The 15510-nt window shown below is 38.5% G+C and overlaps 1 protein-coding gene across 1 annotated transcript in view; it reads right to left on the reverse strand.

Annotated features, from left to right (window-relative positions):
• Positions 1–15402, reverse strand: part of LOC128641195 (coagulation factor XIII B chain-like) — a 33970-nt gene extending 18568 nt beyond the window's left edge. The window contains 10 exon segments of the mRNA XM_053693762.1: positions 94–279; positions 2027–2088; positions 5853–6010; positions 6012–6032; positions 6381–6558; positions 7758–7815; positions 8123–8299; positions 8924–9109; positions 13758–13955; positions 15332–15402. Of these exon segments, the coding sequence (XP_053549737.1) occupies positions 94–279; positions 2027–2088; positions 5853–6010; positions 6012–6032; positions 6381–6558; positions 7758–7815; positions 8123–8299; positions 8924–9109; positions 13758–13955; positions 15332–15389 (1282 nt within the window). The 5' untranslated portion in view covers positions 15390–15402.
• Positions 15403–15510: the final 108 nt, after the last annotated feature.

Consider the following 15510-nt stretch of genomic DNA (forward strand, 5'->3'; position numbering starts at 1 on the left):
TAGTACACTGTGACCCTAGCAGGGACTGAGCCTATAAACATGTCACTGTCATTAGTACACTGTGACCCCTAGCAGGGACTGAGGCAGACTCACCTTTACATTTTGGGGGTTCTGGCCATTTTCCTAATTTACATATTATTTCATTTGATCCTTCTATGCCATAACCCTCTGCACAACGGTAAAGAACTCTGTCACCGCTGTGATAAAGCTCTGATTCTATAACTGCTTCTCCATTTTGTGTAGCAGGTGGTTGGTCGCACTTCCACTTTTGTTTGAGTTCTGCCAGAAACCATAAGAATATATCTCAGTTGTCTTATTGCCAGCTGTAACATTACACCCCAGTTCCATATCTCCCTGTTGTTATTTCTCACAGTCATCTTGTTCCCACGTATTCTGCCTCACCCTCTGTTCCTCTTCATTAGTTCTGGTCCTGACATTCACAGTCAACCACAACTCCACCATCTAACATTAAATACTTTATCTACAGATGCCAATATAAATTCTCTTTATTACAATTTCATTTTATTTGTACAGTAACATATCTCTGAAATGTAGTGTTAAATGTAGGGTTACCATTTTTTTATGACCGAGTACAAGTACCGATACTTGTTTTCAAATACTCGCCGACATCCAATTACCGATACTTTTTTTTAATGTCATGTGACAGTTTACCAAGCACAATACAGACTAATTATTTAAGATTCCTTCTTTATAATTTATAAAGGGCTGTAATTCAAAAGACATTATGAAATAATAAAAAAGTTCACTGAACATGTTTATAAATAAAAACTATTACAATAAAATATTAAATTTAAAGGGGTGATGCAATTGGGTTGTAGGGCTGTTATATAACAATCAATCTGACATTTGTATGGAGGTGTCGACTCTAAGTTGAACAGTCTTTCACTTTCCACACTACTGCATGGGGCAGAAAGATATTTTTGGGCCATTTTTGCCAGAGCTGGAAATCTGTTTATTAACTGCCCAGTACTTCAGGGGTTTGTCTGAACAAGGTACAGTGATCTCTCCTACAATAATACATAATAACAGCAAGTTTGTATTGGCAGAAGAGTAGTAAACAATTTTTTGTTTAGGTCTCCACTCCAGTTTAAAATGAAATGGGAACGTGCAGTTTGAAAAAACGCCACAAGATAGCATATGGGTAGGAAGTAGAGGTATCGGTTTAAGTATCGGTGCATTTGCACGAGTACAAGTACTCATGCAAAATACGTGGTATCGGTACCGATACCGATACTAGTATTGGTATCGGGTGCATCCCTAGTTAAATGTATCAAGTTATTCACCTTGTTTTATCAGACACTACTTTACAATTTGTATACAAGCTTTACTAATCTAAAGACAAAGAAACTAGAATTAAGTTGACATTGCCGACAATACAGTAAGCCTAATAACACAATGCTTACAATTAATCAGTCATAACAGTTTAATAAAGCAAAACTAACTTGTGAATGGATTTCCATGAAATGTGATAATGAAATATTTAGGTATTATGAGTTGTGTGCCAATGCACGGTGCAAAAAGCTAACGGCTGTAAATCACACGCACATGAATGTGAATGCAGTATAATAATCCGCTCTGCAGCCTGACATCCAGTGCTATATAAGATTAGAATAGACATATATATTTCTTTTAAAGGGACACTCAGGTTAAATTAAATTTTCATGATTCAGATACAGCAAGTAATTTTAAACAACTTTCCAATTTACTTCCATAAAAAAAATGTGCACAGTCTTTTATATTTACATTTTTTGAGTCACCAGATCCTACTGAGCATGTGCAAGAATTCACAGACTATACGTATATGCATTTGTGATTGGCTGATTGCTATCACATGGTACAGGGGGAGTGGAAATATACATAACTTTGAAATTTGTTATAAAAAAATCTACTACTCATTTGAAGTTCAGACTAAGTGCTATTGCATTGTCTTGTTATCTTGCATTTGTTGATTATGCAAATCTAATGTGTTGATTGGTCCTTTAAATCCCCAGAAATAAAGTTGTACGTGTTTGTGTAAGCCTAAGCTTCTTTTTCCACAATAATAACTTTTGGTTTACATTAGGAAACCTAGGAAATGTTATAAATAGCAGATAAAATAATACATTGTATTTATCATTATTCATCTTGTAATTGGACTTATGTGAATGTTTTCTGGCAGAGATAACCCTCCAGGGAAGTGAGTTGCATATAGAGCTCTTTAGTGAAGACTTTCAATTGGGCATACAAATGGGAGAAATGGTAAAAAGCTATCGGCTAGATTACGAGTTTTGCAGTATGAGAGGTGCGGTGCTAACTTGCACGTTTTTGTCACCGCTCCCTTCCCTACAGCGCTGGTATTACAGGTTTTCATAAACCAGCAGCGTTAACAGGCAAGAAGTGAATGTAGAGCAAAATTGAGCTCCATACCGCACTCCAATACCAGCGCTGCTGAAAGCTGCGGTGAGATGGTTTTACGCGCTCGTGCACGATTTCCCCATAGACATCAATGGGGAGAGCCGGCTGAGAAAAAGTCTTACACCTGCAATAAAGCAGCTTAAAGCTCCATAATGCAGCCCCATTGATTCCTATGGGGGAAACTAAATTATGTTTACACCTAACACCCTAACATGAACCCCGAGTCTAAACACCCCTAATCTTACACTTATTAACCCCTAATCTGCCACCCCCCGACATCGCCGACACCTACATTATACTTATTAACCCCTAATCTGCTGCGCATCAACATCGCCGACACCCTACATAATGTTATTAAACCCCTAATCTGCCGCCGCCCAACGTCGCCGCCACTATAATATACATATTAACCCTTAAACTGCCGTACTTCCGTATCGCAAACACTAGTTATATATTATTAACCCCTAATCTGCCGCCCCTAACATCGCCGCCACCTACCTACATTTATTAACCCCTAATCTGCCGTCTCCAACGTCGCCCGCCACTATATTATATTTATTAATCCCTAAAACCTAAGTCTAACCCTAACACCACCTAACTTAAATATAATTAAAATAAATCTAAATAAAATATACAATTAATAAATAAATATATAATTCCCTATTAAAACTAAATAATTCCTATTTAAAACTAAATAATTCCTATTTAAAACTAAATACTTACCTATAAAATAAACCCTAAGCTAGCTACAATATAACTAATAGTTACATTGTATCTAGCTTAGGGTTTATTTTTTATTTTACAGGCAACTTTGTATTTATTTTAACTAGTTAGAACTTCCTAGTCAAAATAAATACTAACCACCCAATAAACCCTTAAAAAAAACTAACACTAACCCCCTGAAGATCCACTTACAGTTTTGAAGATCCGACATCCCATCCTCAATGAAGCCGGGAGAAGTCCTCATCGAAGTGGCAAGAAGTCCTCAACGAAGCTGGGAGAAGTCTTCATCCAAGCCGGAGAAGTGGTCCTCCAGATTGGGCAGAAGTCTTCATCCAGATGGCATCTTCTATCTTCATCCATCCGGCGCGGAGCGCGGTCCATCTTCAAGACATCCGGCGCGGAGCATCCTCCCGGCTTTGTTGAGGATGGATGTCGGATCTTCAAAACTGTAAGTGGATCTTCAAGGGGTTAGTGTTAGGTTTTTTTAAGGGTTTATTGGGTGGGTTTTATTTTTAGGTTAGGGCTTTGGGCATTAATAGAGCTAAATGCCCTTTTAAGGGCAATGCCCATCCAAATGCCCCTTTTCACGGCAATGGGGAGCATAGTTTTTTTAGTTAGGGTTTTATTTGGGGGGTTGGTTGTGTGGGTGGGTGGGTTTTACTGTTGGTTTTTTTTGTATTTTTTTCAGGTAAAAGAGTTGATTTCTTTGGGGCAATGCCCTGCAAAAGGCCATTTTAAGGGCTATTGGTAGTTTAGTTTAGGGCTAGGTTTTTTTATTTTGGGGGGCTTTTTTATTTATTTTTATTAGTATTAGGTGTAATTAGTTTAAAGATCTTGTAATTTGTTTTTATTTTCTGTAATTTAGTGGGGGGTTTTGTAATTTAGCTAATTGTATTTAATTTAGGGGAATTTATTTAATTGTAGTGTAGTGTTAGGTGTTAGTGTTACTTAGGTTAGGTTTTATTTTTATTGGGAAAATTGTATTTATTTTAACTAGGTAGTTAGTAAATTAGTTATAAACTATTTAGTAACTATTCTACCCTAGTTAAAAATAAATACAAACTTTGCCTGTAAAATAAAAATAAACCCTGAGCTAGTAAACTATTAGTGTATATTGTAGCTAGCTTAGGGTTTATTTTACAGGTTAGTATTTAGTTTTAAAACAGGGAATAATTTAGGTAAAAATTGTAGGTTTTATTTATATTTATTTTAATTATATTTAAGTTAGGGGGTGTTAGGGTTAGACTTAGGTTAGGGGTTGATAAATATAATATAGTGGGGGGGCGGCAGATTAGGGGTTAATAAATGTAGGTAGGTTGGCGGATGATGTTAGGGACAGCAGATTAGGGGTTAATAATATGTAACTAGTGTTTGCGAGGCTGAAGGTGCGGGTGGTTTGGGGGTTAATATGTTTTTAATATAGGTGGCGGCGATGTTGGGAGGGCAGGCAGATTAGGGGTTAATAATTTTATTTTAGTGTTTGCGATGCTGGAGGGTCCTCGGTTTAGGGGTTAAAGAGTAGTTTATGGGTGTTAGTGTACTTTTTAGCACTTTAGTTATAAGTTTTTATGCTACAGCATTGTAGTGTAAAACTCATAACTACTGACTTTAGAATGCATTATGAATCTTGATTGGATAGGTGTACCGCTCATTTTTTGGCCAACCCAGGACAAGCTCGTAATACCGGCGCTCATGAAGGTCCCATAGAAAAAAAGACTATACGCAATTTGCGTAAGATAATTTTGCCGGTACGCCCAAAAAGTGCGCGGTGCTCCTAAATCTGCAAAGACTCGTAATCCAGCGGTAGTAAAAAAGCAGCGTTTATAAAGGCATTAACCTGATTTTTTACTCCCATAACGCAAGACAGTCGTAATTCTAGCCGTAAAAAATATAAAACAAGGGTATTTATATATTTTTGATAGTTAAATCTTAATCACCATTTAATTGAACTCCATTTGGAATTAAACCACTTATATATACCAGAATGCGCTTATCAGTGTCTTTTGTCTTTTTCGTGACTTGAAGATGAGCAGGTTCAATTCACCTCATTTTTATTTTATTTTATTTTATTATAAACACTTAGAAATGGAATACACAAAAGCCAAAGTTCTGAAACAAATACAAAAAGCCACGCAGCTCCTTGGTTTATGTCACGATAAATGATAAAATCACATTCTGTTTTTCCTTTTTAATATCTGAATACATTTTTTAAAGGGATCCATGTAAGAGTGGTAATCACTATGCTGGTCCTTGTAAAGTACTGTCTGGTAGGGAGACAAAACTAAATGTAAAAAATCTTGATTTTTTTTTTTGAGTATGAACTAAGGCTTTATATAAAAATGGTTACCAATAGCTTGTACTTATGCTATAAATGTAGTGTTATTATACTGTACCTAGTTTAGCAACATACTATTATAACTATAGACTTATGGTCACATACTTTGGGTAACCCTCTCAATAAACGTGCCACAGTGGTAAATGTCATGTGACTCATTTGGATATAACTGACCCCCCGAAAAATTAACTTGGCTCTTACATTTACTATTCACTAGTTTCTCTTGTTTTTATTCTTATTTGTAAATGTCTTGTTAATTTGTTAATAATATATTGATTGTGTTATCACAAATATAATTTCATGGTACACGTTGCTATTGATGTACATAAAATTATACATTTTAAAAGTAATATCAGTTTTCAGATTGTGCCATACTCACCCACACAGCTTGGGTGGCGCTGTCCAGTAACCTTCCTCACAGAGAATCTCTTCAGGCCCTAGTAGCATGTAGTTATGATCACATTCATAGCGTACAGAGACCCCAGCTCGATGCTCGGTGCGGTCCTGTGAGTGGGGGATGGTATGTGCAGGTCTTGGGAGGAGGGGGGCACTTATCCTTCTCTCTGACATTGGGCCAAAAGATCATATTTAGGTCAGCAGAAGACATGGACAAGAAAAATATTTTTACCATAAACTATTGAATATTGAGTTACACATGGCAACAGGTCTTGGGCTGACAAGTAGTATTGTGAGAGGGGCGCTGACACCGGCTCACCCAGAGCACATGATGTTAGATATAAAAGGCTCCCACAGAGACTCAAAGCTTATCAAGGAATATGAGACTAGGGTTAAACAGATTGCAAAGAGCCGTCAAATGCTTATGTACGTGCGATATATTACAATACAGGCACATGTTTAACATCTTCACATTTTTACAACTTCTTCAGACTTTTGCAGAAGTCAGTACCTTCACAAGTTGGGGCTCAGGATACCATCCGAAGGAATAACACTGAATCAGTTCTGAACCATGCAGAGAAAACCCTTCTCTACAGAAGAATTGCACTACATCCCTGTCATATAGCTCCCCCTTTATAGGGTGAAAGCCCACCATTATCCACAGGTTCCAACTTTGTACCAGATCAGTTCTGAAAGAGGAAAATTATCATTTTGAAAATAGATTCTGATACTTTTAAAAATGAAATAAATGGTGTTGAAGTGTAGTTTTTCATTTATTTCAGTGCCACCCCATCATTACAAATAAGCCAGTCTTGTTCTCTGCATCCCTCATAAATAATCAATCCTTACAGATCATACAACTTCCCCTGCATCCCTCATTCATCATCACTCCCTTACATAGCATACAACTTCCCCTGCATCCCTCATTCATCATCATGCCTTACAGATCATACAACTTGCCCCTGCATCCCTCATTCATCATCACTCCTTACAGATCATACAACTTCCCCTGCATCCTTCATAAATTATCATGCCTTACAGATCATACAACTTATACCTGCCATCCCTTCATAAATCATCATGCCTTACAGATCATACAACTTCCTCTGCATCCCTCATTCATCATCAATCCTTACAGATCATACAACTTCCACTGCATCCCTCATTCATCATCATGCCTTAAAGATCATACAACTTCCCCTGCATCCCCTCATTCATCACCATGCCTTACAGACCATACAACTTGCTCCTGCATCCCTCATTCATCATCACGCCTTACAGATCATACAAATTCCGCCTGCATCCTTCATTCATCATCACTCCTTACGATCATACAACTTCCCCTGCATTCCTCATTCATCATCACTCCTTACAGATCATACAACTTCCCCCTGCATCCCTCATAAATCATCAATGCCTTACAGATCATACAACTTCCCCCTGCATCCCTCATTCATCATCACTCCTTACATATTCATACAGCTTCCCCCTGCATCCCTCATTCCATCATCATGCCTTACAGATCATACAACTTGCCCTGCATCCCTCATGTCATCATCACTCCTTACAGATCATACAACTTCCCCTGCATCCCTCATTCATCATTGCTACTTACAGATCATACAACTCCCCCCTGCATCCCTCATAGATAATCACCTCTTACACAAATCATACAACCTCTCCCAGCAACCCCTCATAGATCATTACCCCTTACAGAGGTCATACAACTTGCCCTGCATCCCTCATTCATCATCACTCCTTTCAGATCATACAACTTCCCCGTGCATCCCCTCATTCATCATCACTCCTTAGAGATCATACAACTTCTCTCTGTACCCCTCACAGATCCTCACCCCTTACACAGATCATACAACTTCCCCCTGCATACCTCATAGAGGCATCATAGGTCATCACCCTCTCCCTCCAATCCTCATAGTTATTACCTTCTACAAAACATATAACCTCTTCTCACAAACCTTTTAGATCATCACCCCTTACAGATTATTCACCCTCTCCTGCTAGACTCACTCATCATCACTTTTTACAGACCATGTTCATGTTTTTACCTCAAGAGTCAAAACAGTAATGTCAATTTTTTGATGTATTTTGGAATAGAACAGTCTGATTTTAATTTTAAGCAGAAATGTAATGTCCTGTCAGCAAATGTTGCATTGCAAGCTCTTTTGAAAGCCTTAATATCTATACATCATCATTTAAATAATTTAGAAATAACAGAGTGAACCATAAACTCACTAGTGCACCGTGGAACATAAGACCAACCATGGGGAAGGCATTCAACCGATTCCTTCCTGCCCCCACCAGTGGTGTAATGGCCTTTCTCACATTCATACTGCAACCTCTGATTCACCTGGAAAACTCTCTCTGCTGAGAGGTATTGTCCATTATCCAGAAAGGGAACTTCACACCTGTCTGTATGCAATACAAGAAAAAATATCATCAATAGACCAGTCCTGCCATTTACCATAGAAAGTCTTTGTTTTACAATATAGAAAATAAGGAGGTGAGTGAAGTATAATAGTAATGTGAAGATGGAAAGTAATTGCTGAAGGAATCAAAATTAACTTGGTATAGACTTCCCAGCAGTGGCTATATTCTATTTTTATTTATTCAACATTGTAAAACTATCCTCCAATATTCTTAGACGATATATATATATCAAAATGGTAGTAGTTGATGTATCGGGAAGCAGATAATTAATTTGTTAAGATACATTCTTTTTTAATCTTTCTTCTGTCTGTGTGTACTAAAATGATGCCCCTTATTACTAGAAAAATAATAAATTAGGTACATGTGATCTCTTTTACTATCATATAAAAGGTAGCAGAGGTTTCTGGTACAAAAAGCAAAAATGTGTAACTAAAGATATTTCAAGATAAGTAAAACATAGGTCCCAAAGAAAGATACTCTGAGAATATTGATTCATTTTACCAACATAAAAAATTAATTTTCCAATGCATTTACTCTAGGGCCGTCATGTTGTTTAAAGTATATATATTTGGTTTGTATTTTCATAGTATATGGTAAGTTACACACCAGATACTTTATGGCATCCTGGCTGTGGATCCCATCCTGAGGAAGAACACACAGTCTGCTCCGTTTTGTTTCCACTTTGAGCTGTGTACCCCTCATAGCAGACATATTGTATATTTTCTAGTACTTTATAAGAGTCCTTTAAATTCTGTATAACTCCATTTTCCAAGGAAGGTTTGTTGCACTTTTCTGGTAAGCAAATAAAAGAGAATGAGTGGTCATCAATGCAGGGTTAAAGGTATTGACAGTTAATGTTTAGTTTGTCTGCCAAACAATATTTGACAGACAGTTCTAACCTTCTCTAAAACCCATTACTATATGAAAACTAGCTAAAATAATGTTAATATCTTAATGATAACACTGTATCATATTTGTGTATATATGTATGTGCGTGTATATATATATATATATATTTATTATTATTTATATACATTAGTGTTTGTGTAAAATCAGAATTGTATTTATTTTATAATATTATTTAGAAATTACACCTCCAATTAAGGAGTATTTAGGAGGTGTGGTCTTGGAGGGTGTGACTATGGGAGTATGGTGCGAAACCACTTTTTATTTTTGGCTACTTTGAGATTTGAGCATGTACAAGACTCTCAGGGACCATCACGGATGGAGAAAATCTAAAAGTACTGGCACTTTTTCCTCATCCCAAATGGCTTTGTCTCCTGTATGCTCAGACAACCCAGAAGCCATCAATGGCAGAAATAAGTTGTGGTTCCACCTAAATAAGCAAAGAAGTTAAACTATAAAAAATGAACAGTAAAATAACATTGTAGTGCAAAAAAGACATTCTCTAACTTGCAAGATCTATTCCCAAGAAGAAGCACCGACCTCTTCAGGGATTAAGTCAGTGGATTGTCTGTGTCTATCACCGGTAAACTTTGTACTTGAAGAACCGACAATACTGCAATATGCTAAAAAGACCAAAGCGCATACTAAAAGGAAAATACTCACAGGAGAGAGTCAGATATTGAAGGAAGTCCAGATTAAAAAACTCCAGGTTTACTTAATGGGATCCTAACACTAAATACGTCACACACCTCCCTCTAATCATGGGGGTTGCCATTATGAAACTAAGGTTACACCTCAGGTGTCTGAAGGAGAGTTACTGCACATGTGCAAACACATCAGCACTGGATTGTAGTGAAAACTAGATTACAACATGGCGGCTCCCATTACTAGAGGTGGGAATAGCCCCAATACTATGCTTAGTAAATGTCTTTAGTGCTTATTGTCCCTTACTCCCTTTAAAGAAGTTAAACGATCCAGCTCAATGTGTTCCAGCAGTGAAAACAGCCTTTCTCAAGAACATATAACATAAAAAATCAATAAAGATCTCTAATTGGTTAGAGTATGTCATTTATGCACTACTTGCTGTGGGGTTAAATACATACTGTAGGTAAAGTCACTTTTGAAAGCAGCAACCACTGCAGCACTGAAATGAGCCTGTGATTGAGGGGTTGTGTGACTACAATGTTCCTTTAAGGCAATAGTATGGACAGCTTAAAAGTCACCTTCAATACATAATATCTATTGTCCTTCAGTACCTGAGCCTGCTGGGCGTTTTGTTGTATACATTTTTGTAATTGCAGGAAACGTTTATAAATATCAGCCAATCCCACACTGCATTAGCTGTGACTGATGTGTTATGCAGTAAAATAAGGTTCACATAAAATTACCGTAAAGCCCGGCACCTTCAGTGTAGCACATTGGTTCAAGGACGCTGCAAAAGCCTTTAATCACATAAAAGGGTCAACAACACTCAAAGATAAAATGACCTTTATTGCAAACTGTGGGATATGCTGTTATACAGTAACTGATGTTTTTGTGTGATTGCTGGGGGCTGACCTAGCCTGTATATACCACGGGGTCACATTACTGTAGTTGGTGCAGAAGCCTTCATTAGTGAGTCTCTCTGTCTTCCAATTGCTAACAGTGGCACCTAGCCTGTATATATCACCTGGGGTCACATTACTGTAGCTGGTGCAGAAGCCATCATTAGTGAGTCTCTCCATCTTCCAATTGCTAACAGTGGCACCTAGCCTGTATATATCACCTGGGGTCACATTACTGTAGCTGGTGCAGAAGCCATCATTAGTGAGTCTCTCTGTCTTCCAATTGCTAACAGTGGCACCTAGCCTGTATATATCACCTGGGGTCACATTACTGTAGCTGGTGCAGAAGCCATCATTAGTGAGTCTCTCCGTCTTCCAATTGCTAACAGTGGCACCTAGCCTGTATATATCACTTGGGGGTCACATTACTGTAGCTGGTGCAGAAGTCATCATTAGTGAGTCTGTCCGTCTTCCAATTGCAAACAGTGGCACCTAGAATGTATATATCACCTGGGGTCACATTACTGTAGCTGGTGCAGAAGCCATCATTAGTGAGTCTCTCCGTCTTCCAATTGCTAACAGTGGTACCTAGTCTGTTTATACCACCTGGGGTCACATTACTGTAGCTGGTGCAGAAGTCATCATTAGTGAGTCTCTCCATCTTCCAATTGCTATCAGTGGCACCTAGCCTGTATATATCACCTGGGGTCACATTACTGTAGCTGGTGCAGAAGTCATCATTAGTGAGTCTCTCCGTCTTCCAATTGCTATCAGTGGCACCTAGCCTGTATATATCACCTGGGGTCACATTACTGTAGCTGGTGCAGAAGACTTCATTAGTGAGTCTCTCCGTCTTCCAATTGCTATCAGTGGCACCTAGCCTGTATATATCACTTGGGGGTCACATTACTGTAGCTGGGGCAGAAGCCATCATTAGTGAGTCTCTCCATCTTCCAATTGCTAACAGTGGCACCTAGTCTGTATATATCACCTGGGGTCACATTACTGTAGCTGGTGCAGAAGCCACCATTAGTGAGTCTCTCCGTCTTCCAATTGCTATCAGTGGCACCTAGCCTGTATATATCACCTGGGGTCACATTACTGTAGCTGGTGCAGAAGACTTCATTAGTGAGTCTCTCCGTCTTCCAATTGCTATCAGTGGCACCTAGCCTGTATATATCACCTGGGGTCACATTATTGTAGCTGGTGCAGAAGACTTCATTAGTGAGTCTCTCTGTCTTCCAATTGCTATCAGTGGCACCTAGCCTGTATATATCACTTGGGGGTCACATTACTGTAGCTGGGGCAGAAGCCATCATTAGTGAGTCTCTCCGTCTTCCAATTGCTAACAGTGGAACCTAGCCTGTATATATCACCTGGGGTCACATTACTGTAGCTGGTGCAGAAGCCATCATTAGTGAGTCTCTCCATCTTCCAATTGCTAACAGTGGTACCTAGCCTGTATATACCACCTGGGGTCACATTACTGTAGCTGGTGCAGAAGTCATCATTAGTGAGTCTCTCCGTCTTCCAATTGCTATCAGTGGCACCTAGCCTGTATATATCACGGGGTCACATTACTGTAGCTGGTGCAGAAGTCATCATTAGTGAGTCTCTCCGTCTTCCAATTGCTATCAGTGGCACCTAGCCTGTATATATCACCTGGGGTCACATTACTGTAGCTGGTGCAGAAGACTTCATTAGTGAGTCTCTCCGTCTTCCAATTGCTAACAGTGGCACCTAGCCTGTATATATCACTTGGGGTCACATTACTGTAGCTGGGGCAGAAGCCATCATTAGTGAGTCTCTCCGTCTTCCAATTGCTAACAGTGGCACCTAGCCTGTATATATCACCTGGGGTCACATTACTGTAGCTGGTGCAGAAGCCATCATTAGTGAGTCTCTCCGTCTTCCAATTGCTAACAGTGGTACATAGCCTGTATATACTACCTGGGGTCACATTACTGTAGCTGGTGCAGAAGACTTCATTAGTGAGTCTCTCCGTCTTCCAATTGCTAACAGTGGCACCTAGCCTGTATATATCACTTGGGGGTCACATTACTGTAGCTGGGGCAGAAGCCATCATTAGTGAGTCTCTCCGTCTTCCAATTGCTAACAGTGGCACCTAGCCTGTATATATCACCTGGGGTCACATTACTGTAGCTGGTGCAGAAGCCATCATTAGTGAGTCTCTCCGTCTTCCAATTGCTATCAGTGGCACCTAGCCTGTATATATCACTTGGGGGTCACATTACTGTAGCTGATGCAGAAGCCTTCATTAGTGAGTCTCTCCGTCTTTCAATTGCTAACAGGGGCTCCCTCTTAAAGGGACATACAATTCAAAACGTTTCATTCATGATTTAGATAGAGCATGCATTCCATTTAAACAACTTTCCAATTTACTTCTATCATGAAATTTACTTAATTCTCTTTGTATTCTTTGTTGAAGTAGCAGCAATGCACTGCTGGGAGCTATCTGGTCACATCAAGGTAGCCAATAGCAAGAGGTATATATGTGTAGCCACCAATATGCAGATAGCTCCCAGTTGTGCATTGCAGCTTCTGTGCCTATCTAGGTATGCTTTTTAACAAAGGATACCAAGAGAATGAAGCACATTATATAATAAAAGTACAATCTAAAGTTGTTCCCTTTAACCTTTACATTACAAGAGAGACAAAATAATGAGAACATCCAGGCAGGCAGAGTTTTTGGAAATTGGAGTTCTGTCTAATCAGGGGTGCGGTCTGGAAAAACTGTGGGCGGAACTGGGTGAGGGAAGATGGGGATAGGCAGAAGAAAGTGAAGTAAGAGTGACTAGCTGGTCCAAATCCGGATTTTTCTAAAATACTGGATTGTTGTGACTGTGACAGTGAGAGTACCATGAATAAAAATAATCACAATGTTGCTCCTCATTTAAAAAGTCTGGACACTCTGTGAAATGTATTGATCAAATGAAGCACTGATAATTCACATGTAACATAAGACTTACTGAAACAGACTGCAGCTGGGAGCCACTCCCCCGCGGAGCACGTAATCTGCTCTTCTTGCTTTCCAGACAGACTGGTGTACCCAGCTGTACATGACACCGTCATCTTCTTACCTTCTTCCATTGGAAAATAAAACTTTTTGAAAATATAAAAGTACTGAGCAATTTTTCCATTCTCCACGTTGGGAAGACTACATCCCTCTATAAAGAGACAAGAACAGGTTTATTTAGATAATTGTATTGTAGGACACAATCCTTATGAATCCAAACAATGCAATACAAAGATAAAAACATATCTATCTGGATGAAAAACAAGCATAAGAGTTCTTAAAGGGACAGTACAATGTGAATTTTTTCTCTCCTTTATAGTGTTCCCAATGATCATTTTACCTGCAGGAGAGTGTTAAATTGTTACAAATAGCTCCTTTGCCTATCTTTTACCTTTGTTTTGTCATTTAAAATATATGCTTTTGCCTCTTGTATCTCTATCTATACTGGAAATATCAATACTCATGTACTGGTTAGAAAAGTTATGTAAACAAATAGGTTTAGAAGAAATCACACTCCCCATGTGTGTGTGTGCGGGAAACAGAGATATTAAAATGTTCATTTTCCATTGTTCTCTCTATGGGCCTGATGATCTTTAACTCTCTCTGCTAAGATGAGGATGATGTAAAATAATCTTTCTACACTGCAAGATCTCTCACAAGATTCTAGACAGGCAGATTTTGCTATATTTGTCTAAAGAGCATTTTTGGATTAGAAGGAGAGAAAAGCTCTGTGCAATATAGCACTGCATTATATGAGAGTTTTGTTATGTTTACAGGTTGTGCTTTCTGTTTTATGTTACTTTAGACTTGAACTTGAGTCCTTTAAAAGATTTGCACCTTCTATTTTGTATTTTAAGGCATTTAGATTCTGTATACAAGAGTATATTTAGAATTGGGATTTTACAAATTCTAATTATGCTTTGACAGTTTCTGTGTCACTTTAACAAATTAGGATCATGCTTTTTATATTTCTGTGTATATTTTACAAATTACATTGTACATTGTGGGCCAGATTATGAGTGGAGCGCTATTTAGCGCTTTCACTAGAGAGCTAATTACGCTAGAAGTAAACTTTTTGTGTATGTCGGATTGCGCTTGTATTATGAGTTGAAAATAAAAATGTATCGCTCCCGCGCCAACCAGATACACGCAAAAGCCTGAACTTAGGAAATCTTAGAATACCTATTCCACCAAAGAAGTCAATAGAGAAAAAAAGTGGAAAATACACCCAACTTGCGCTCAAACCCGATCACATATTCACATGTGCACTAACCCGACATGAGAATATGAATATTTCACATTCCAATGTTCTTCACATAGACGAATATGTTCTATTTATTTATAACTACATATTTCTACATTTTTAAAGTCACAGCGGTACAGTTATACAGATTTGGACCATATTAAGAACATGCATGAAGCGATAGATGCTTTTTATTTGCTGTGTAGGTGCAGCTGTATATACTCTTATCAGTCTTGCTTATGGTATATTGCAAAAGTAAAGGGTATACAGACAAATAAACTTACCTTCCCCAGAACAAATCATAAAAACCCCTAGAAGAATCCACAATGTATAGGTTATCATGTTCTTTGCTTGACTGTCGTCTGTTACACAGTTTCTTTTAGAAACGTTTGTTAATTATTTACAAAGGGGCATGAACTGTAACTTGTAACACTGCCCTAGCTTATACCTTTGTTTGTGAGGG

The sequence above is a fragment of the Bombina bombina genome, chromosome 10 (assembly GCF_027579735.1).
Source record: "Bombina bombina isolate aBomBom1 chromosome 10, aBomBom1.pri, whole genome shotgun sequence".
NCBI classification, from domain to species: domain Eukaryota; kingdom Metazoa; phylum Chordata; class Amphibia; order Anura; family Bombinatoridae; genus Bombina; species Bombina bombina.